We start from the raw sequence: 21,849 nt of genomic DNA, 5'->3' as shown, positions 1-21,849 counted from the left end.
AATATCAAAGGATCATAATAAAATAAAGGTTCCCTGCCCCAGAAGCAGCCACTTTATCACTTTCTTCAGACATTTATAAATCTATTTTCAAAAACATATGTGATGAATGATATCTGTTTTCATTCCTCCATTTGAACACATCTAGTGACTTTGTCTTCTGTTATGTTAAATGAGGATTTATCTCTCTTGATTCACTATCCCTTCCCGGAATATATATTAACTATATCACTATATATTACTATAATTACATTACAGCTTTTAGTGAAACAAGTATTCAGACCTAATTTTTAAAATACACAAAAGACTTGAGCAAACATTTCACAAAAGAAGATATACGAATGGCCACTGAGCATGTAAAAAAAAAAAGAAATCATTAGCCATCAGTGAAATGCAAATTGAAATCGCAAGAGATGCTATATACATACCCACCATAAAATTAAAAACACGGTCCGTACCAAATGTTAATGAGAATAGAGAGTTTGTGAAGCACCCATGTGTTGTCAGTTGAAGTGTGAAATGGCACGAGCCCTTTGGAAAGCCTCAGGGTTTTCTAACACAGATAAACAGGCACCTGACCCAGCAACTGTACTCCACAGTTACCCAGGAGAAATGAAAGCTTGTGTCCACAAACAGATACCTAATGGAATGTTCACAGCAGCTTTATTCAAAGTAGTCAAACATTGGCAACAAACCAAACATCCGTCCGCAAGAGAAGGGGTGAGCAAATTGTGATATACACTTCCAGTGGACTTCCAAACAATAAAAAAGGGAGGAATTGTGGATTCATCAACAACATGGATAAGTCTCAAAAACATCATGTCGAGCCAACAAAGCTAGACCCAAAGGAGTGTGTGCTCTCAAGATCAGACAAAAGCAATCATGGCAGTAGAATTCAGAACAGTGGTTGTCTTAGGGTTAGGGAGGACATGGATCAGAGGAGAGCACAAGGAATTTATGGGGTGACGGGAATGTTTTACATCTCGATGTGGCAGTGGTGGTTACCCCATCATACCATTGGAAAAGACATAGTTTTCGCCAAACTGTGTGTTTAACGTCTGTGTACCTTATTGTATATAACTTGCGTCTCACTAAAAAAAATCGTGACTTAGTATTTGTTCCTATGCCTGTACCAGTATTCATAGTTGAACACTGTTGTATTCAAGAATTTTTTTCTCTTCTTTAATTTTATGTTTCCTGATAGAAATTATTTCCTGAAAATAATTTTTCCTTTATTTCCTAAAGATAAGTGCCTCATCTTTTTTTTTTCAGTTGCTTAATTTTCTCTCTACCTATTAGTGATTGTTCCCATGTATTCTTAGTACACATACTCCAAGTGTACTAAGTCACACCAGGTGATCTGTCAGTTGGCAGCTCTTACCTTGAAACACGCCCAACCACGGCTCTACAAGTTCACCAATTCTTTTTGGTCTGTGCCAACTTTGTTCTAAGGCCTGTTTCTACAGCACATGGAATCCCTTTTGATATTCCTCTGTATGGGACTATTTCCTGTGTCTCAAATCTTTCTTGGTGAACTTCCCTGTTTTGATGGAAGACATTTCATGTTTGTTTCTTCAGATTAAAAAGTCATTCTGGGAACAGAGGGCACACTAGTGATAGCCCTCAGTAAGTCCAGCTCTTGACCTCTTGACTCTAGGGCTCTGAGACACACTGGTTGATGGGTTACCATTTTGTTCATGGTTGTCATCCTGGAATTGCTTTCTTTCTTTTTTTTTTTTTTTTAAAGATTTATTTATTTATTTGACAGAGATCACAAGTAGGCAGAGAGGCAGGCAAAGAGAGGAGGAGGAAGCAGGCTCCCCGCTGAGCGGAGAGCCCGATTCGGGGCTCGATCCCAGGACCCTGAGATCATGACCTGAGCCGAAGTCAGAGGCTTAACCCACTGAGCCACCCAGGCGCCCCCTGGAATTGCTTTCTCATCTTGCTGAAAACTTTCTTTACTTCTGTCCGTGTTAGATCTTTTGTTTCTAAATCCCATGTCTTTCTTGTTCTTGGTTTACTCTTTTACTTCTGTGGAATACATTTTTTAGTGGCTTTTTGGGAAAAGATACATGGGGAGTAACTTGCTTATTTATTTTGCAGTCCTTTCAAGTCTAAACATTTTCCATCCTAGCGTTATACTTAATTGATAGTCCAGATGAATATAGAATTAGAGGATAGAAATTATTTTCCTTAGAAATTTTGATTTTTCCACTATTTTCTAGTTTCCAGGACACCTCATTGAGAAATCAGAAGCTACTGTGATTCCACATCTTTTGCAACTTGCCCCTACCCACTCCCCCACACTCTGGAAGGTTGTAGGATCTTTCTCCCAAGAGTTTGGACATTTTGTGACAGTATACCTTAGTGGGAATATTTTTAACCCACTGTGCTAAGCACTGGTGGGCCTTTTTCCACTTGGAAAATTCAGTTCTGGAAAATTTTTCTTGAATAATTCAATTTTCCTTTCCTCTTTTTGCCCTCTTTAGAATTCTTGAACTAATCTTTAGCTTTTATACTCCTGTTTTTCATGCCTTTGACTTTTTGCTCTGCTTTTTGGAAGTTTTCTTTGGGTTTATTTTCCTAACTTTCTATTCATGTTTTGTTTTGTTTTTTGTTGAATTTCTGCTCCCATGTTTTTGGTTTTGAGAAGCTTGTTTTGTTCTTTCAGTATTTCTTTTTAATAGTATCCTGTTCTTGTTTCATGAATGTCATATTACTTCCCTGAGAGAAATAATGATAGTTTTTTGAAATCTTCATTTAAAAATTTTTACAAGCATTTAACAAAGTGCTTAATTACAAAGCATTTACAAGACTTTAGTTAAACTGTAGTTTTTACCAGAATATAAAATGGTCTGAAACAGTCATCTGCAGTGAATATAGTTTTGGAAGAAAGCATACTTCATCAAAAGTAAAATATCAACTTTCAAATGTTCTTCTCCAGAATTTCTCATTTTCCACTTAGGGGAAAAGAGCAGCATTTAATTACTGTAGCCCTTGCATATGGGAATGTCTGATAGACTCTACCGGGTTTTTGACACAAATTGCAATATGCAGAATAATAAGGCCAGTCTCCTCCCATACCACCAAAGAGCACCAACCAGAGTATAAGTATTTCTCATAAAAGCATAAGAATTATTATAAACAGTCTTATTCTTTCACACATTTTTTGCATAGTTCCCCTTAAGAAGCATATGCTGGCCTATGCAGCAGTATTTCCAAGGGTGTAAAACCCTGCAAAAAAGTTTCTTGCTACCAGGAAGCCACAGTAATTGGTTCCAATGTAGAGCAGGAAATGACACATGTGACAAACCACTTCAGTCTGGTGTTGATACTATGTGCAGAGACATCCGGGACCTACCCACCAGACCCTTGGGCCCATCAGGAAACCCAAACCTGAAACTTCTTTGGTCCACAGGATATTTTGTTTTGAATTCTTTTTCCTACAAATTGCTTTTGTCTGTTGGTTTTAGATATCTCTGTTTGATGTTAGTGTCATTAGATGTCTGTTAATCTTTGGTACTCTCATGGTTAAGAAGAAGGAACTTGAAAGCAGATGTGGAGGTTCAGAGCCTGGGGGGGATTTTTGTCTACGGTGAGCTCTACTGTAGGGTGGTCTGGGAGATTCATTTAGGAAGCCATGGTGTCTGTACCCTTAAGACTTCTCTTGGGCTTGTTGAATTCCCCAGAGAGTAATCTCCAGATTTTAGCCTGGAAAGGTCTGGCTGAGTAGGTTAATATATTGGGGCCCAGCATTTAATATGAATATAACAATGCCATGTCTTCAACTGTGCTGGTCAACTCTAGACAAAAGATTCTTCTAGACTAAAAGAAGGGCCACTGCCGAGAGCTCTTTTCAAGTGGATCTTACCCAGTTCTCCCCATTTTCGGCCCCTCTCTTACCTCACAATTCTAAAGCTATCTACTTTTTCATATCCTTAAACCACTTAAGGATCATATGGTACAAATCAGGTGGGTTCTTAGATTTTCCCATGACCACTGTGGCATTTAGCCTTCTTGGATCTGCTAAGATACCACCTACTGATCTGTGCTCCAGCTTCCAAATTTCTGGTGCTATTGTCTCTTTTCTTATTTTCCCGCCATTGTAAGCTGCTTTCTTTTTAAAGCGTTTACTGTCATTTTAGTGAAGCTCTGGGAAAGACAGAAATTAAATGTGTATGTTCAGCCTTCCCTCTTAACCTGAAAGTTAATAAATTTGCTTAAAGAGAATGTATTCAGAAGGGATGCTTTATGTGTGTTATTTTTTATATTAAAACTTCATGCATAGGGTTTATTTCCAAGAAGCCCACAATACTTCCAACATGATGTAATCTTATATTCCTTTCCTTCATAGTTGGGACAAGAAGAAAGATACGAATTACTCAATGTTCTGGAATTCACCAGGTAAGCCATCTGCTCTGTGATTTGTATCTATCCATAAGATAAATTCCTACATATTTTTGTTCTTTCCTTTTTAAGTAACTAGAAAGTTATGCTTTTTTTTTTAACTTAATTTATTTAGAATAAATATTAATTTAAATCTGCATTATAGCTTATAATTATCATAGCAGCTAGGAAATCATAAACACCTATCTTCAGAGTATTGCCAGACATGACTCCTGGAGGCACCATAAAAATATTTTTGAACAAAGCAGGTCTGCATCACAACTGTGGGTTATAGGACCAGGATTCTCATGGCTGGTGATCTGGAAACATCGTTATACTTAGAGACAGCAGGATTTACATGTACTGAATCCCTATCAAGAGTTAGGAACCCAGCAGTCTATCTATCTATCTTTGGGATTTCAGAAACCATACCCGTCCCTCTGTCAGGTATAAAACCAGTTACCATTTAGTAGGAAAAAGCAGAAATCAAGGAGCTTATCCTACTTAACTTTATTTTTTAAGGCCAAATAATAGAGACCTTCTAATAACAATCAGCAGTATGTCTAGGAGTTTGGCTTTTTATTTTTGCATGACTATATCATTTCCAAACTAATACACTCCTGAGGCAAATAGGCCTCCATTAACAGACAGGATAAGACAGGATGGTCTTTAAAGACTACATCACCATTAACAATAGGACACTTAAGGTCAGGCCACAGGCAGGAAGTAACACTTCACTGTTTAAGGAAATAAGTGTTCACTTACCTTCTTGAACTTTCTCCTCCATAAGGCAAGATTATACACTGACTAGAAAAGGCATTTCCTACAGTATGAAAGTTCCTCAAAAAGTTAAAAATAGGGGCGCCTGGGTGGCTCAGTGGGTTAAGCCGCTGCCTTCGGCTCAGGTCATGATCTCAGGGTCCTGGGATCGAGTCCCGCATCGGGCTCTCTGCTCGGCAGGGAGCCTGCTTCCCTCTCTCTCTCTCTCTCTCTCTCTCTCTCTCTCTGCCTGCCTCTCTGTCTACTAGTGATCTCTCTCTGTCAAAAAAAAAAAAAAAAAGTTAAAAATAGAACTACTCTGTGATCTAGCAATTGTACTACTAAGTATTTATCCAAGGGATACAAAAAATACTAATTCAAAGGGACACATGCACCCCAATGTTTATAGCAGCATTATCAACAATAGACAAATTATGGGAAGAGCCTAAGTGTCCCTCAACTGATGACTGGACGAAAATGTGGTAGATATACAAAATGGAACATTACTCAGCCATAAAAAGGAATGCAGTCTCTCCATTTGGAATGACATGGGTGTAGCTAGAGAGCATTATCCCAAGCAAAATTAGTCAGTCAAAGAAAGACAAATACCATATAATTTCACTTATACGTGGAATTTAAGAAACAGAGCAAACAATCATGGGGGACAAAAAGAGAGAGGGAAACGAAGAAACAGACTTAATTATAGAGAACAAACTGTTGATTACCAGGGGGAGGTGGGTGGGAGCATGGGTTACGTAGGTGATGGGGATGAAGGAGGGCACTTGTGATGAGCATTGTGTGATGTATGGAAGTATTGAATCACTAAATTGTACACCTAAAACTGATATTACACTGTATGTTAACCAACTGGAATTTACATAAGCACAAAAATTTTTTTTTTAAGAAAACACATAGCTTACTGGAAAAAAAGATAAAAGGCATTTCCTTTTCAATGCCAGCTTTGGTTGTTGACTTGTTGGGAGTGACCACATGCCTTGGTTAATATAAAAAACAACAGGGTCTTTCTAATGTATTATTTAAACACTGTTTTCCTTACTTATATGCACTGGAAGGCTCAAGGGAAAATGCATGAGACATTGATGAGTAACTGTAATAGGTATTTCCAAAATGTATCCCCCACCTTTTTTTTCATGTCAAAGTGGCTGTTTTCCCTAAGTCTACTTGCATTATACCTGCAGATTATTTTAAGTAGTATATCAATTAGCATTGGGTATGTTTGTTTATTAACACATACCCTGAAGAACCACAAAGAAAAATAAAGCAAGGTTAGGGGTTTAGGGTCTTTCAGGATGCAGTGATAGGGGTGGGCATAAGGATGAAAGTGAGAAAGTGACTATGGAGGTCTTCAAAGAAAGTCTGGAAAAAACATTAGTGGTTTGGACGAGGATGATGGTAGCACAAAGAAAGTGAAGTTGATAGACTCCAGATACCTTTTAGAAGAATGTCAGGGGGCCTTTGGGATGGACTGGGAGTGGAAGAAGAAAAGGGGGGGGTGGTGTCTCTGATGTGAACAGCTGGGTGGGTAGAGGGACAGTTTACACAGATGGCACATACAGGGAGAGGAATAGATGTGCAGGATAAGATGATTGAATCGTCCTGTTTGAGGTGCCCGTGAGATACACACATGGAGGTGTCGCAGGTAGGCAGTGGTTGTGAGGACCCAAACCACAAAAGAGAAGCCTGTGGCTAAGATTTCAATGTGGTTGTTGTTGGCCTGTCCATGGTAATCAAGCCACAAAAATGAGTTGGATCTCCTGAATATAAAATAAAGAGTGGAGTGAGGGAAACAAGAAAGGCTGAGGATTGCGCTATGACTAACTCTAACTTCTAAGGGTTGATTAGAAGCGGGGGGGGGGGGAGGAATCAGGAAAGGAGACTGTTTTGTGGTTAGAGCTGTGGAGGGTAAAGGGAGGGAAACCACGCAGAGCCAGAAGAGGCTTTTTTTTCTCCCCGAGGTGACAGAGGTTGTCTGTGTCAGAGACCACAGCAAGGTTAGGTGAGCTGAAGGGGGGATGTGTTTGCTGGGTTGAACCATTCATTGGGAGGGTCAGGAGAGAAGCCAGGTGGAATGACGAGGGCTTATGGGGGTGGCACACAGAGGGGGCGCACATGAGATGTAAGCAGAGACCGTGCACATAGCAGTTGCTTGGGGTTGAGTTGTGAAAGGGATGGCTCCGGGAGGTGGATTGTTTGGGCTGAGTTTCATAGGCAAGAGACTCCAATGTGTTTAAATACTGATAAGAGGACACCATCTAGAAGGGGACAATGTACTCTCAGTGGAGAGCAGCATAACTTTAGGAGTGAGGTTACTGAGGAAGAGCGGGGATTCACAACACGAGGGAAAGGAAGGTCTCTGGGAGGAAAGGAAATACTTCCTCCGTCATCAGGAAAAGAGGCAGAGGGGATGATGCCCAGCAGGGAAATGCGTAAATGTGTAGGTGTTAATGGCAGAAAGGATGAGAATTTCTTGTCTGAGGCTTCCATCAAGGTGAAGTGCAAAAATTGCAAGGGTCTGGAGGATGAGGGTGCATTAAAGACTTGGAGAACGGAGAAGGTGTTCAAGTCCTGCAGATGGTGAGAGAGAAAGCTTATTAGAGGTAGCATGTCTCTAGACAGCACACAAGTGACTGTGGATCGTGAATTTCCTAGGAAAGCTCTGTGGCAGGAAGACTTTTCTCCACTCTGATGCCACAGAAAGGGTTCCCATTTACCCATGACTTGGGAGTTTTGCCAAGAGAAGGGAAGAGCAGGAAAGCTGAAGAGCTTGGGACCATCTCATTAAAGTTGGATTAAGAGAGGCACCAAGAAGGGCTGAGACAGACTATAAACTGTACAATGTCATTGCAAAGAGGGCCCAATTAAATGTATTCCCAAAGTGCAGGGATGGCAGTCAGAGGAACCAATGCAGTGGGGATTAGAGTTGGAAACACAGAGGACTGAATATTTCTAGATGCCTCAGAAAGAAGCTCCTGGCTGTATGCAAGGACTGTATCTTGGCTACTTTGTATTGGACTCATCTCCATGTTTAGCAAATGTTGCAACGTAAAACAAATAGATACAGACCCTTGAGAAGTCCCTTCCCCACCCCACCCCCCCTCATTTCTGGAGAGAATGCCTATCCACACTTGGTCCCAAATGAGGCGTATCCTAGGCAGGGCTCTGCCAGTTTGTCTTACTCCCTGTTCCTTCTCTATCAATGCACTGGCAGATGCTGTGTGTTTGACTAACATTTTCATATCGCCAACACAGTGTTCAAACGCTTGTGCTCATCAGCTTAGCTTGGTAATATGAATAGATTTTTTAACATGCTGCCAGTGGTTTGCTAGAAATCATTGAAAAATAACCGTCGTGAATGCTGACGTCAGTTTTAAAGTGCCCGTGTTTGCCTTTCTCCGTGCGATTGGGTATATACTTAAAATGCATGACTATTTCTGTTTGCATTCAAAGCTAGAACATACACTTCATCTTAGATACTGACTTTAAGATTTTTTTAAACCTGAAAACATTGAACCAGAACTCTTTCCTGCCCCGGTGGGTCTTAACTCTTGCACGCTTCTCAGGGTCTCTTTTGTAAATTACCCCTTTAGGGAAGCAGATGGTACCTTAGTGCCTTAAAATACAGAATGTAACCTTTAGAGGTACCCAAACCACACACCCAGGGGATGGTTTGTAGATGTGGAAGGAGAGGGCTCATAATTCGGTAAAGTTTATTTTTCACTGTGAGTATTAAAATACGTGAGGCATGACAAACACACATATATATGCATATTCTCTGTATGATGACACATTATGGAAAACCTCTTTCAGCGCGAGAAAAAGAATGTCTGTGATTGTTCGCACTCCATCCGGGAAGTTACGACTTTACTGCAAAGGAGCTGTAAGTTTTTATTTTTGTCTTTTACAGTTTTGATTTATGGTGGTTTATAATGTATATGTTCAGCATTCTGCTATGGAAATGTAACACAGATGTTTAGCATAAAGTTGCTGACATCCACTTTCCTTGGAATTTTATAGTAATCGTGTTCAGCCTCTTCTGGTGAAATGCGGAATTCCTTCTGGGTAAATTTGGTGCTTTGAAAAAATTTGGCCTAGCTTCTTTATATAATTCAATTTTGATACATAGCATTTGAGGTTTATATTATAAAATACATTAGAAGATAATTAAATCAGAAAATGCTTTGAAATTGTATTAGAAATGTAGGAATCCACACCAATCTGAATGTAATTTTTTAAAGTCCATAGAAGCGGCAGTGGGGGGGAATGGATCCCAGTTTACTGCTGTATGGTCATTACTATTTATCTTGCACTCTTTTCATCATAAAAGAATTTCTAACTATTGCTTGGCTTTGTATATTGGCAGGTTATTTTGACAGAAACAGTAATATGTCATTCATAGTGATTTTTCATAGATAAAATATGTTTACACTCATGGAAAAATAAGGAGTCAGCAGACCAGGGCCTCCTTTTGTTCCTACAATTACTATTTTCCTTCTGAATTATCTTTTCTGGGTACCTAGTCTGCTTGGGCTGGTCAAGTAACTTACCGACCTGGAACTTTCCAGTTTTAAATATAATCAACAACCTTGATTTATTTTTTTTTAAAGATTTTATTTATTTATTTGACAGAGATCACAAGCAGGCAGAGAGGCAGACAGAGGGAGACAGGGAAGCTGTCTCCCCGCCAAGCAGGGAGCCCAACACAGGGCTCGATCCCAGGACCCTGAGATCATGACCCAAGCCAAAAGCAGAGGCCTTAACCCACTGAGCTACCCAGGCGCCCCAACAACCTTGATTTATTAAATGAAACTTGGAAATTGTACTTATTAGGAAACCAAAGCTTATTACTGAAATTTTTGTTGAAAATGTTTTTCAGTGCCATGGTTTTAAAGCATTGAAATGCAGTTTTTGAATGCCTTGCTTTTAAAGAATTTTGGTAGAATTTTTTCATGATGTCTCATAAGTTTAGTTTTAGAATTCCTCTTGTCATTGATTGAAACAACTAGTGTTTATTCACTGTGTGCACTTTACCTACGAGACTTTCAACTGGATTTTGGAGAAAGGAAGTTAAGACCCAACACTTGTCAGACACTAAGCCTAGTCAGGGAAATATATATAAAGAGATGTTTAGGTTACAATATTGAGGTGTATTGTAAAACTCTTCCACATTCCAGTGGTAGCATTTAGTGATACAGGACTAAAGAAAGCCTTCCACTTGAAATACTTATGTGTCCGCTTTGCATCTAACTCACATCCTTCCTTCCTTAGTTTTGAGTAATCTTCCACCTAGAACCTTTGTTTGGGCAGTTAAAGCACTGAATAAAAAATAAAAATATTGGACTTCCTTTTTGAATAATCACGGAGATAGTTTGCATATGTTAATTTGCTTATTGCATTGTTTCCCCTCACTACCAAGTTGGCTACGAAACATGGTTGAATACTAAGAAGGCAGAGACATGTAAAACAAGGTACATTTGAGAACTGCACGTACTTTGGCCGAGAAGAGTACACGCGAGGCTGGAAAGGTGGTCATGCGTTAGGTCATGCATTTTTTTTTTGTATGCAAGAGCTTATACTTTTTAATGAACTGTTCTTTTTTTTTCATACGCAAGAGCTTATACTTTTTAATGAACTGTTCTTTTTTTTTTTTTTTTTTTCCTGAAGTGTTCTGATGCCATTTAGGAAGATGACTCTAGGCAGAACGGTGATGCATACAGAGTTCCCCATTGATGCTCTTGAGTAGAGTCCTAGAGTTGATAAGGATCTGAACCAAGACAATTGCAGAAAGGATTAAGAAAACAGAGATTTAGGACTTAATAATTGATTACATTTGGGTGACAAGGGAAACCATGATCGAGGATTATTATCCGATTTGGACTTTGCTGAGCAGATGAAGGGGTACCACCTCCCATGATAGAGGGTTAGGAGCTACATCTGGGCCATGAGGCAGAGATGCTTGGATTTCACAGGGGAAGGAACCTGGGATGCTGGTAGAAATTTAGGAATTAACAAGTATAGCTGGAAGGTAATAGCAGGGGATTAATGAGGATATGTAAGGAGGAAATATTGTATGGAAAGAGAGGAGGGCTAATGGTGTGGATAGAGGATCTAAAAAGAGAGACTGGAATTGGGAAGAGAGTCTGAGGAGTGTTGATTCCCTGGTGGAGTGAATCAACAGGGACGTGTGCAACAGAAGACTTTAGTAGTGAGAGTCAGTTAAGGCCTCAGCGCTAATACCTTCCATTCAAGTTGACACAGTCTGCTCAAACTTTGATGTATCTCCTCTATTCCAAATTCATGACCGTGATGGATACAGTATAACAAGAGAGCAGAAATACAGAGCCAGGCTTAAAAACAAGATAAACATCTTTGAGGCCCCAAGTAGGAATAGAAAATCAGCGTGGTACACTGAACCTTGGTCTTGAGTGGGGTGGGAGTCCTAGGGTCAGGATCTGGGAGTGGTGGTTACAATTTGGTTTCTGTAAGCCAGTGGGGGCAAAGAGTGCTTTCTGTAAAATGTGGATGGGAGCCAGCCTCCCCTCTCTGATGCCTGAGACGATGGTGAGCTTCCTAATCCTGAGAAGGGACTCAGAAAAGCTCATGCCAACTCTGCATGTACATAAAAGTACATAAAACCACTAGAATGGGGTGTCCACAAGTAGGGCAAAACTAAGAGACACAAGAGGAAATTTCATGCCCGAGAGAACAAGCATGTAAATCACCAGACATGAATTCACTTTGGGTGAAATCAGTTGTGTAGACAAGTCTGAACAAGGATGTCTTAGTGCAACATGATTTATTTTTTTTTAAAGATTTTATTTATTTATTTATTTATTTATTTATTTGACAGAGATCACAGGTAGGCAGAGAGGCAGGCAGAGTGGGGTGGGGGAGAAGCAGGCTCCCTGCTTCCCCCCAATGTGGGGAGAGAGCCCAATGCGGAACTCGATCCCAGGACCCTGAGATCATGACCTGAGCCGAAGGCAGAGGCTTTAACCCACTGAGCTACCCAGGTGCCCCAATGCAACATGACTTAAAAAAAAAAAAAATTGTAACTATTTTTAATCAAAAAGAAAAGGGGATGGGGATATGCGTAAGCTAAATTAGAAATCCTAGATTTAAAAGAAAACATCAGAAGTTGGGATAAACTCTTAAACAGTGGAAGGGGCAGGGATGCAGTTAGTGAATTAGAAGATAGCACAGAAGAGTTCATCTGGAACATAACACAGACAGGTGATGGCTAGGTCATGTACATGTTTATGGATGATTTGTTTTTTCCTTGTTTTCCAGGTTTTCTGCAATGAGGTTGCCTTGCTTTATTAATTTTCACATGAAAAAAAGGAAAAATATATAATACACAGTTCATGTCTGCAATAGTAGCCAATTTAAGAAAAGTTACATTCACAAATAAAATCTGAATTTATTCAAGAAAAGAAAAAACCTCCCCCAATGCTTATAGACTAGAGGAAAACCTAGAAACTTGACTATCACACTTAGTGCTTTAGGGACCTTAAAGTGACTGACAGTTTCTAAGTAAGTGCCCCCCCGAATAACATCCTGTGCCACACATCAGGAAGACCACATCCGAAATCAGTTATGTGCCCTGCCTATGTTCCCCACCGAATCATAGGCAGAGTACGGATAAAGCCGCATGGCACACACGAACGCAGAACATGTCCGTCCGCATTTACATGTACAGCAGTCCGATGATTTTAGCAAATGTCCCAGATCACAGGGGCCAAAGGACCTTCCATGTGGCAGTCAGTTTTACCTTGTTGGGTAAACTGACAGCAAGATCAGAGTCCTTGCCGGCAGCTGCCTGCTTGGTAGCAAGATTACCTAGAAAAATTCGCTGTAGACCGCAGTGCTTAAATAATGATGTCGGACCTCTTTTCTGTTCGCTACCTTCTTACTGTTGGTGCTTGCATTTCATCGTATAGTCCTTTATTTGGCAATATTGTATATGCTTTAGGATGACTGAGGACTACATCTGGTGTTTTACTCATGTGACACTTGTTTTTTGGTCAGCTCCCACGTGCAGGACACTGGAGGTGAGGACAGAGCAGCACTGGAACTTGAGTCTAAAAGATGAATAGAAAAACGAATTTTCAAGTAAAAATTGACCTAAGTTGAATTATCCCTCGTGAAGCCCTAGGCTTTTTACTGGCTGAGCCAAGCCATCCCAGGAACGTCCCCTCATGCCCGATTTTCTGCTCTTACCTTGCTGAGGGCGGGGATGCCCCATAAGTAAAATCAGTTAGGATTTCCTGCAAGTGTAGACTCTTTGAGGTTCTGAGTCTGATCTTAGGGGATACACATGCTTTAGTTCCTGTGAAGAAACCTCTTTTGGTCTGAACCAAGTCCTAGCCAAGGTCCTAACCAACTACTTGATGTAGTGCTCTGAATAAATCAGTGTTACTTTGGGTGAGAGGTTATTTGTATGTATTTATTTCTCGCATGTAAGCATGGCCAGTTGTGACTTGTCCTTTAAAAACATACCATCTTGGAGCTCCTGGGTGGCTCAGTGGGTTAAAGCCTCTGCCTCCGGCTTAGGTCATGATCCCGGGGCCCTGGGATCAAGTCCCGCATCGGGCTCTCTGCTCAGCAGGGAGCCTGCTTCTCCCTCTCTCTCTGCCTGCCTCTCTGCCTGCTTGTGATCTCTGTCTGTCAAATAAATAAATAAAATCTTTAAACATAATAATAATAAAAACATACCATCTTCTCTAAAAAATTTTTTTAACTTAAAAAATAAATAAAAAATAAAAACATACCATCTAATTCATGTAGAAGGCCACATTCTGTCTCCTCCTTTCCTTGATACTATAAAGAAAGTGAAAAATTCTGTTTCAAACATCAGTGTCTTCCACGAGAAAATTTGACTACATGGCAGAATTTAATCTCCCTGTCACTTTCATTTTCATGACTTCAATTTTTTTTTTAGAGATTTTCTTAATTTTCAAATGTCCTATTTTGATTTCATTGAAAATGTCATTAGCCTCTGGAAAAAAAATAGAGTTCATAAGTTATACCTTTCATTCCTAGAAAGGAGCCATGAGGGGAAATTATCATTTCCTTTTGCTTTGCCCCCCACTCCCATTCCACCACTGAAAAATGAAAAGAAATTCATAATTGGGGCCTGGAATATTCCATCTGTTCTGAGGTCACTAAGTTCTTGTTTCTCTCAAGGGTTCTAAATCATACTCCATTAGTCGGCTTCCAAATCTCAGCCCTGAGACTGGAGACCCCAAAATGGGTAATACCACTGAGAAAGTAATTGCAGGTAAATGATTTATTTTTTCCTAGTCTAATAAAACCATGGAGGCCAAATGCTAAAATTCTTAAAACATTAAACCCACGCCAAGGAATAACTGAACGAACAATGAGCAGCTTATAAAAGAGCAAAAATCAGAGAAACATTAAGTGGTGCATATTGTTCCAGCTGAAAGGGACTTTAAAGATAATCCAGTAACTGAATTTCACAAACTAAGTGAATTGAGCTTTTAGAGGCTAAAGTGACACAATCAGAAATATTCAGCTATCAAGCAGGACTCAAGGTCTATTCGAAGTTCTCCCTATAACACCCACCAGCCCTCTCTGCGCCATTTGGACCTATGTTTCTCAAAGTTTGCACTGTGGGAGCACCGGTCCCGTACAGATGCTCTAATCTCTAGCTCGGGCTCCATAGGGAATGAGTTTGGGGTTCATACCATATAGCCCCTTAGCGATCTGCTGTGCACATTAGCATTGTAAAGGCTCCAAGTAATTATCACAGGGCAGGCTTTGTTCAGCCAGCGTTTCTCAAACTTTATGAGTGCGGGACCTTTCTCCCCTGTGGCACCTGTGTTTTTATAAGGGGCATATACCCTGCAGTGTCCTGCAAAGCCTTCAGGGGTGGGGGAGATCTTGCAAGGTAAGGGAAGTCCTGGTGGACTCTGAGATGTGGAATGCTGGAGTAACTCTGGGTTGATTCACAAAGGAGAAAGACGAACATAGAGGACTCGAACCTTGTTTCCTAGCATCCTTAGGGAAAGAGTGTTATTAGGGAAAAAAATATTGTGCGCTTTAAAACTAATGTTCAAAGTGATCAGTTGTTTTTATACTGATTTGCTGCTCATAATGTTGCCAACACCGTTATTAAACTCAAAATGCTTCTCCTAAGTATATGATACCTTCTGTTTGTTTTCCAGGACACTGTAATATATGATAGACTGGCGGAGACTTCAAAATACAAAGAAATTACCCTGAAACATTTGGAGCAGTTTGCCACAGAAGGTGAGTATAATGTAGCAATAAAGCATGATTACAATAAAATGAAATCATCTACTACTGATGTCTTCCAAGATTGTTGTTATTTTACTTAGAAAGTCCTATAGCAAGCTAGCAATTGATGCTGATAATTCAAGTTATCCTACATGCTGTTCCCATTATTTTTGTTTTGCTTTCCTATGTTAAAATTTTGAGATACTCAGTCCCCATGTTTTGGAGGTGTAGGGTCTATAAGACTCTTACGTTTTTAGAATGGGTATCTCTCACACTTTAAATACGCTGTCTCTCTAGCAGTGTAGGAGGAAGAGTACCCAAAAAACTGGATATTCTAATTTGAGTAAGAAAGAGAATAAAAAGTAAATAAGCCTATGTAACTATTAAAATAGTTATTTAGTGCAGTTTCATCGCAAGACTTCTTAAAGACTTCTTAAGCCCTTACTGAATGACAGGCTCTGTGTGAGGCCGGGGAATCATGGTAGACAGGCTGAGTCCTGTCTCTCTGTCCTACTGAAATATATGATCTGTGTGATTCATCAGTCTAGGGAGATGATCTAGATTAGATGGGAGGACATGAGCGTCCTTAAACAGTAGGGTCACTTACTCCAAGCATTTGTAGAGTCTTATCTCTGAACTTAACAGAAATAGCCAAAACTATATCTAAATCTCCCATCGAGGGAGACCTGCCTTTGCCTCAGGTCATGATGTCAGGGTCATGGAATTGAGCCCCTCATCGGGCTCCTTGCTCGGGTAGGAAGCCTGCTTCTCCCTCTCCCTCTGCCTGCTGCTCCCCCTGCTTATACTGTCTTTCTTTCTCTCTCTCTCTGACAAATAAATGAATAAAATCTTTAAAAAAAAAATAAAAACAAAAATCAGTCAGTCAATCTCCCATCTAAATTATCTCTCTTGTCTGCCTGGGCTGGAACTGTTGCCAGTGGCAGCAAATCTGACCTCTGATCAAGTGCTTTTTCCTCTTCATCCCAGCTATGAAAAGATAGGAGAAGCACTAGGCTTTGAAAAGCAAGGACTTAGAGAACCTCCCCTCTGTTCTCCAAAAACACGAGAGCACAGAGACATCTGCGTTCATCCTCAGCGGGGCTTGGCAGGTACAGCCCAGCCGGCCTCTGACACCAGTTCTTTACTGAGGAAGGGAGTGGGGGGGGGATCTTTCTCTTCTCTAGTTGAATATCTAGAAGATATTCCAGCTCTAAGAGCTGAGCTGGCTTGGCCTTCACCTCCACCCTATTCTTTCTGGCCCTAGGCTGAACAGCACTTTTACTCCATGACTACCCCAGAGTAAGTCTCCAGCCAAGTTTCCAAAAGAGAAAAACATGTCCTGATGTGGCCCCAAAGATTTAAGTTCTACTCTCAGTGAGCTGGCAATGCATAGCCCTACTCCTTTCTTGGAAGGCAGAATCCTCTGGGCACTTTATGTCCTATGTTCTCTGCTTCTTATTTCTGACATGTTCCCTGGCCATGTTTTATTTGCTTTGACATCACTAGCTAGTTATTCTGAGAGTTAATGACCTTGAGTGAGGGTGTTGTCTTCTCAGGAACCTAATGAACTACATTTGTCCTGGCTGCTAAATGCTTTTGTTTCTTCTTTGTTCCAGTCCACCATTTTTTTCTGGCTGAGGGTTACTTTCCAAGAGAATTATGAAATTGGTAGGCACCAAGCACTAGGAGTAGGTCACCTCAAACATCAGATTTGATTGTTTTCCCAGGGTGTTTCTGATGAGTCCTTTGTTTTGTCACTGTATCTCAGGTTTCTTAGACTTTTTTTATTATTATTTCAGGTTTTTTATTTAAATTCAATTAACGTGTAATGTATTATTAGTTTCAGAGGTAGAGTTCAGTGATTCATCAGTCTTATCTAATACCCAGTGCTTATCACATCATGTGCCCTCCTTAATGTCCATCACAGTTACCCCATCCCTTTTCTCTCTCCCCTCCAGCAACCCTCAGTTTGTTTCCTATGAATTAAGAGTGTCTTATTATTTGTCTCCCTCTCTGATTTTGCCTTGTTTTATTTTTTCCTCTCTTCCCCTATGATCCTCTATTTTGTTTCTTAAATATACTACAAACTTGCAGTGAGAAAGACCAGTAATAAAACAACCATATATCCCTGTAAGAGGTAGATGGTTTTCCAGGTAAACTCCGCTGTGGTCCCTCTCCTTCATAAGCACCTCTGAAGACACAGTCATAAGCCAGCCACTGTGCCTGGTCCCGGAGTTATACATATGAAGAATTCAGGGCCTCTTCCCTCTAAGAGCTATACGCTAATACAGGAGATCCACAAGAAAAACAAAATGAAACTTTGTCCTTCACACCATACAAGCATTTGGGGATTTCTGCCTTGGGTCTGAGCAAGAGGAGAATGCTTCAGAAATGATGGTAGGAACCAAGTCTTAAAGGAGATGCCAGGCAGACAGTGGAGGGAACTGGAGGGAGCAAAATGGAGAGAATGTGACCAGCATGTGCAGAGACCCAGGTATATAGGAGGTAAAAGACAGAGAAGGAGTTTGAAGACACTTGGTACATGGGGAGCGAGTCAGCCTTTGGGGTCTGGACTCCATCCTGGGGATGAACAATTGAAAGATTTCTAGCAAAAGAATAACCTGATAAGATCAGGATGTTGGAAAAAAAATCACTCTGAAGAAAGCACAAAGGCTGTATTGAAAGAGCCGGCAATCAAAAGCAGGGGGCCGGTTGAAGGTGAGCCTTGATCCACATTGTACGCTGAGGTTGTGTCCTGACTGAGCCAGACATCAGCCATATTGCTTGAACTGAATCAGTCTTTCCAAAACGAGACTTCGTCATATAGAAAGGGAAGGGGCGGGCTTCTGAATGAAACCTAATTTGGTGTTGAGGGGATGTCTGCTACCTTTCGTCAGGGTTAAGAACTTTATGTTTCGCGGTGGCTGAGATTTCGGAGAGCGACTTTGAGGAGTGGCGCACAGTCTACCAGCGGGCGTCCACATCGGTGCAGAACCGGCTGCTGAAGCTCGAAGAGAGTTATGAGTTGATTGAAAAGGTACGTGAGAGACCATTTTGCTCATGTAGAAAGTCTGGTTTCCAGAAAACCTCAGTCTTTTCAAGGAGCCTCTAAACAAAGATCAGAATATCTTGACACACCACTTACTGTTGAATCTCCTCTGGTCCGAACATTAACAAATCTTAATACCGGTTAAGGCTTTTGCTGAAAAGTCTCTGGCATTGCTCTGCATAGATCTTCCTACTTTTCATAACTTTGGGTCAAAGTTAGGCGAGGCTAACCGTCTTCTTGCCAATGTATGCTGTTGCTTCTGTGTCACCAAAGTAAGCATGCCCTCCCCCACACACTCGTGCACACAAGTTACATACGCATGCGTGTGTGCATAGAGTTGATCAAGGTGTATCATGTGCAACAGGAAATAATATAATAAGCTTGTGTGACTCTAATAATAAGTGAACAACCCAGTGCTTATCCCTGGCTAGTTATTGTGTGTGTGTGTGTGTGTGCATATACACACATCCCTCATCTGCATCACAACTGAAAATGCTCTCATTTTACAGATAAGGAAACCAGGCTGTTCATCCAAACAGTGATGGATACACTCTGATTGATACTTTATAAATAGCAAGAAATCTTGCTTCCTTAATTAAAAATAACATTAATTAAAAATTGCAACAAATAGCAAGAAATCTTGTTTCCTTAATTAAAAATAGCATAAATAGTTATACTTACTGTGGGCAAGGTGCTGTTCGGAGCCCTTGGATCTATTAACTACTTTGATCCTCACAGTGTCCCTTTGAGCTAGGTACTGTTCATTCCAGTTTCACAGACAAAGACATCGAGGAAACAGAGAGGTTAAGTGATTTGGTGGAGATGACACAGTTCTAAAGAGGGCGAGCGAGAATCCTCCTTCTGGCTCCAGAGTTCATGCTCCCAGCCACTTACGTTATCTTCCTTCTTACCTTTCCCTTTCCATCAAATAACTTCCTAATTGCAGAATTCCTTAACTGTATTCATGTTTGTACTGCCCAGAATCAGGTTTGTCTGTTAGTTTCAGCTGATTGGATCTTGCCTACAGGTAAGTAAAAGCTAACTTCTTTTTATTTTTATTTTTTTTTTTTTACTCCTCCCTCTCTTTCAAACAATATGCTCCCTGGTGCTTCCTTTCTTAAAAGGTGGTTGGCACCACCAATGCCTCCCTTCCTTGCTCTGCTCCCTGCGTGCCCTCCCCTCTGTGTGATACTGGGGAATGCTCCACCCAGCTGCCAGTGGTTTTCTCTGCTGTGTACAGTGGCCATCTGTGACCCTAGATACCGTTTCTCCTGTCTCTTCAATAGACCGTGATCACTTTAGAAGCTGGTTTCTCAGACCTTCATTATATTTGAACTTATTTTTGTATCCTGTTTATTTCTCAGAAGATGTGTGATAGCATGTATGGAAACTCCAGCTTAATATTCATCTCCCAATTGTAGAATTACACACACAGCTTGCTCTCAGTTAACTTGCTGAATCACTCTCTCTCTCTCTCTCACTCTCTCTTTTTTCCCTGACATATTTATATATGACTATGTCTTTGGGGCATTATGTGGCAAAAGAAAATATTTTATGATTTATAAGGCCATGGCCATAGTCTCTTCCAAGCTCTCCCACCAGAGGTACATGTTGTCCTAAAGTAATAACAACATTGATTTTTAATCTGTTACTTTTCTTAATTCTTTTGAGAACTAAAAACAAAAAACTACCGTTTGGAAATAACTTTTCTCCTGTCTCCTTAAGTACACAGCCTGAAGATAATGTAGCTTTTACCTTCCATGGCAATGTGGTAGAATTAATATACAGTAAGTTACAATCAAATATTTGAAACTGGATTCTAAACATTAAATTTTGTTTCTGTAAGAAGCACACTGTCAAATTCTGGAGCTGAATATTTAATATGCCTAATAACATTTTTACTCTGAGTGCCCTGAGGTTTTTAGATTAGATTTTATAGGTTTAACAGTTTTTATTGTTGTTGGGGTATATGTGTGTATGTGTGTGCACACAATATCTGATATTTAAAACCTTGTGACTTCCATCTTTCAAATGAAATAGATGTTCAGGCTCTCTCCAGCAGATGGCGATCGTGAGTCACATGGAAATTTAAGTTGCCTGGGGACATGGTGTTACAGGTATATTTTTAGTTTACAAATACAGATGCCTCCCTCTGACTGCCTCTTTCCTAAAATGGATGAAAAGGATAATTTATACCTATTTCCTTTTTACTTTCTGATAATCCATGGTCTCTAAGTTTTACTGAAACCTGGAAATGTGAAAGGATTGGTTCCCTTGCTCAGCCAGCTTCCAAAGAACTGGTTTGCGGTGTCCATCCCTGCCCCCAAAACCATAATTTCATTCAAGTATTAATTTCATTAACTTTAATTAGACTGCTAATAGATGTTAGGTATTGAGGAAACACAAGCAAACAAGGAACACTCAGCTGAGACCCTGAGCATCGTGGTCTGAACAAATTCCTTAAGTAAGGATATCTAAAGGAACCCGCAGTGTTGACCCACAAACTTGTCCAGCGGAAGCCCTCAGAGAGGTGGTAACTTTTAAAATGAAACCCAGAAGTTTATTTTACCAGTTAAAGGAGATCAGGGAGGGGCTTTTTTTTGGGGGGGGGGGGTCGGGGGTTGTTTTTGTCTTTGTTTTACTATGCAAAAGATCACAGGGCTTTTTAGGGAAAAATACAGGCACATGACACTGACGAGTCCACGACTGAGAGTGGTTTTTCGGACAAACCTGCTTTTCCCATCCCCTATCACTGGAAGACTCTTGGGTTTTTAGTGGAGAGCCAGGACGCTATCGCTCCTTCCCTGGTCTGAGCTTCCTTTGTGAAAATCAAGGGGGGCAGGGGGTGGTAGTGTTCCATAAGAATTGGGGGTGACTGCCATTAAAACTACCCAACTGAGGCAAGTTTCAACACATCAGAGCCCAGATCCTGCTGGTGCATTGTCCAGTTTCAAACTCAGTGCCTTAGCGTTAGGAGTCAACCATTTTGGCTTCTTCTTTGGCTACTTTAAATGAGACGTGTTGATTATATAATCTTTTTGCATGTGATTGGAATCTGTTTTTTAAGCAGACCGTAAGATTGAACTTCGTTCCCATAGGAGACAGTGAATTTTAAACCATGAGAGTCGTTTTTAGATTTTTTTTTTTTCTTTAAGAGCAAAACCCATTTCTCAAACAAAATATTACCTGAACCATCGTATATATAATCGATAAAAGCAAAGCTGCCCTGTTTAAAGAGTGGAGGGGTAGGGAGGAGCCCCACGTTGGCTCTCCCCTTAGCCTCAGCACCTTGCCCTCATAATGGTCTGTGAGGAGCTTTTTCACGATTCTGGGGTTCCACTGAGCACTGTTTGGAAACCATATAATATTCTATCTGTGTG

General features: G+C 40.5%; 1 protein-coding gene across 4 annotated transcripts in view; it reads left to right on the top strand.

Annotated features, from left to right (window-relative positions):
• ATP8A1 (ATPase phospholipid transporting 8A1) overlaps window positions 1-21,849 on the top strand; it is a 231,369-nt gene that overhangs the window by 103,148 nt on the left and 106,372 nt on the right. For all 4 annotated transcript variants that reach the window (XM_047719196.1, XM_047719195.1, XM_047719198.1 and 1 more), the window contains 4 exons: window positions 4,352-4,401; window positions 8,971-9,040; window positions 15,348-15,432; window positions 18,318-18,457. In XM_047719196.1, the coding sequence (XP_047575152.1) occupies window positions 4,352-4,401; window positions 8,971-9,040; window positions 15,348-15,432; window positions 18,318-18,457 (345 nt within the window). The remainder of the gene's footprint in view (window positions 1-4,351; window positions 4,402-8,970; window positions 9,041-15,347; window positions 15,433-18,317; window positions 18,458-21,849) is intronic.

This window comes from Lutra lutra, chromosome 2 (genome assembly GCF_902655055.1).
Source record: "Lutra lutra chromosome 2, mLutLut1.2, whole genome shotgun sequence".
In the NCBI taxonomy this organism is placed as follows: domain Eukaryota; kingdom Metazoa; phylum Chordata; class Mammalia; order Carnivora; family Mustelidae; genus Lutra; species Lutra lutra.
The sequence above is the reverse complement of the archived record's forward strand: the minus strand, read 5'-3'. Positions and strand labels throughout refer to the sequence as shown.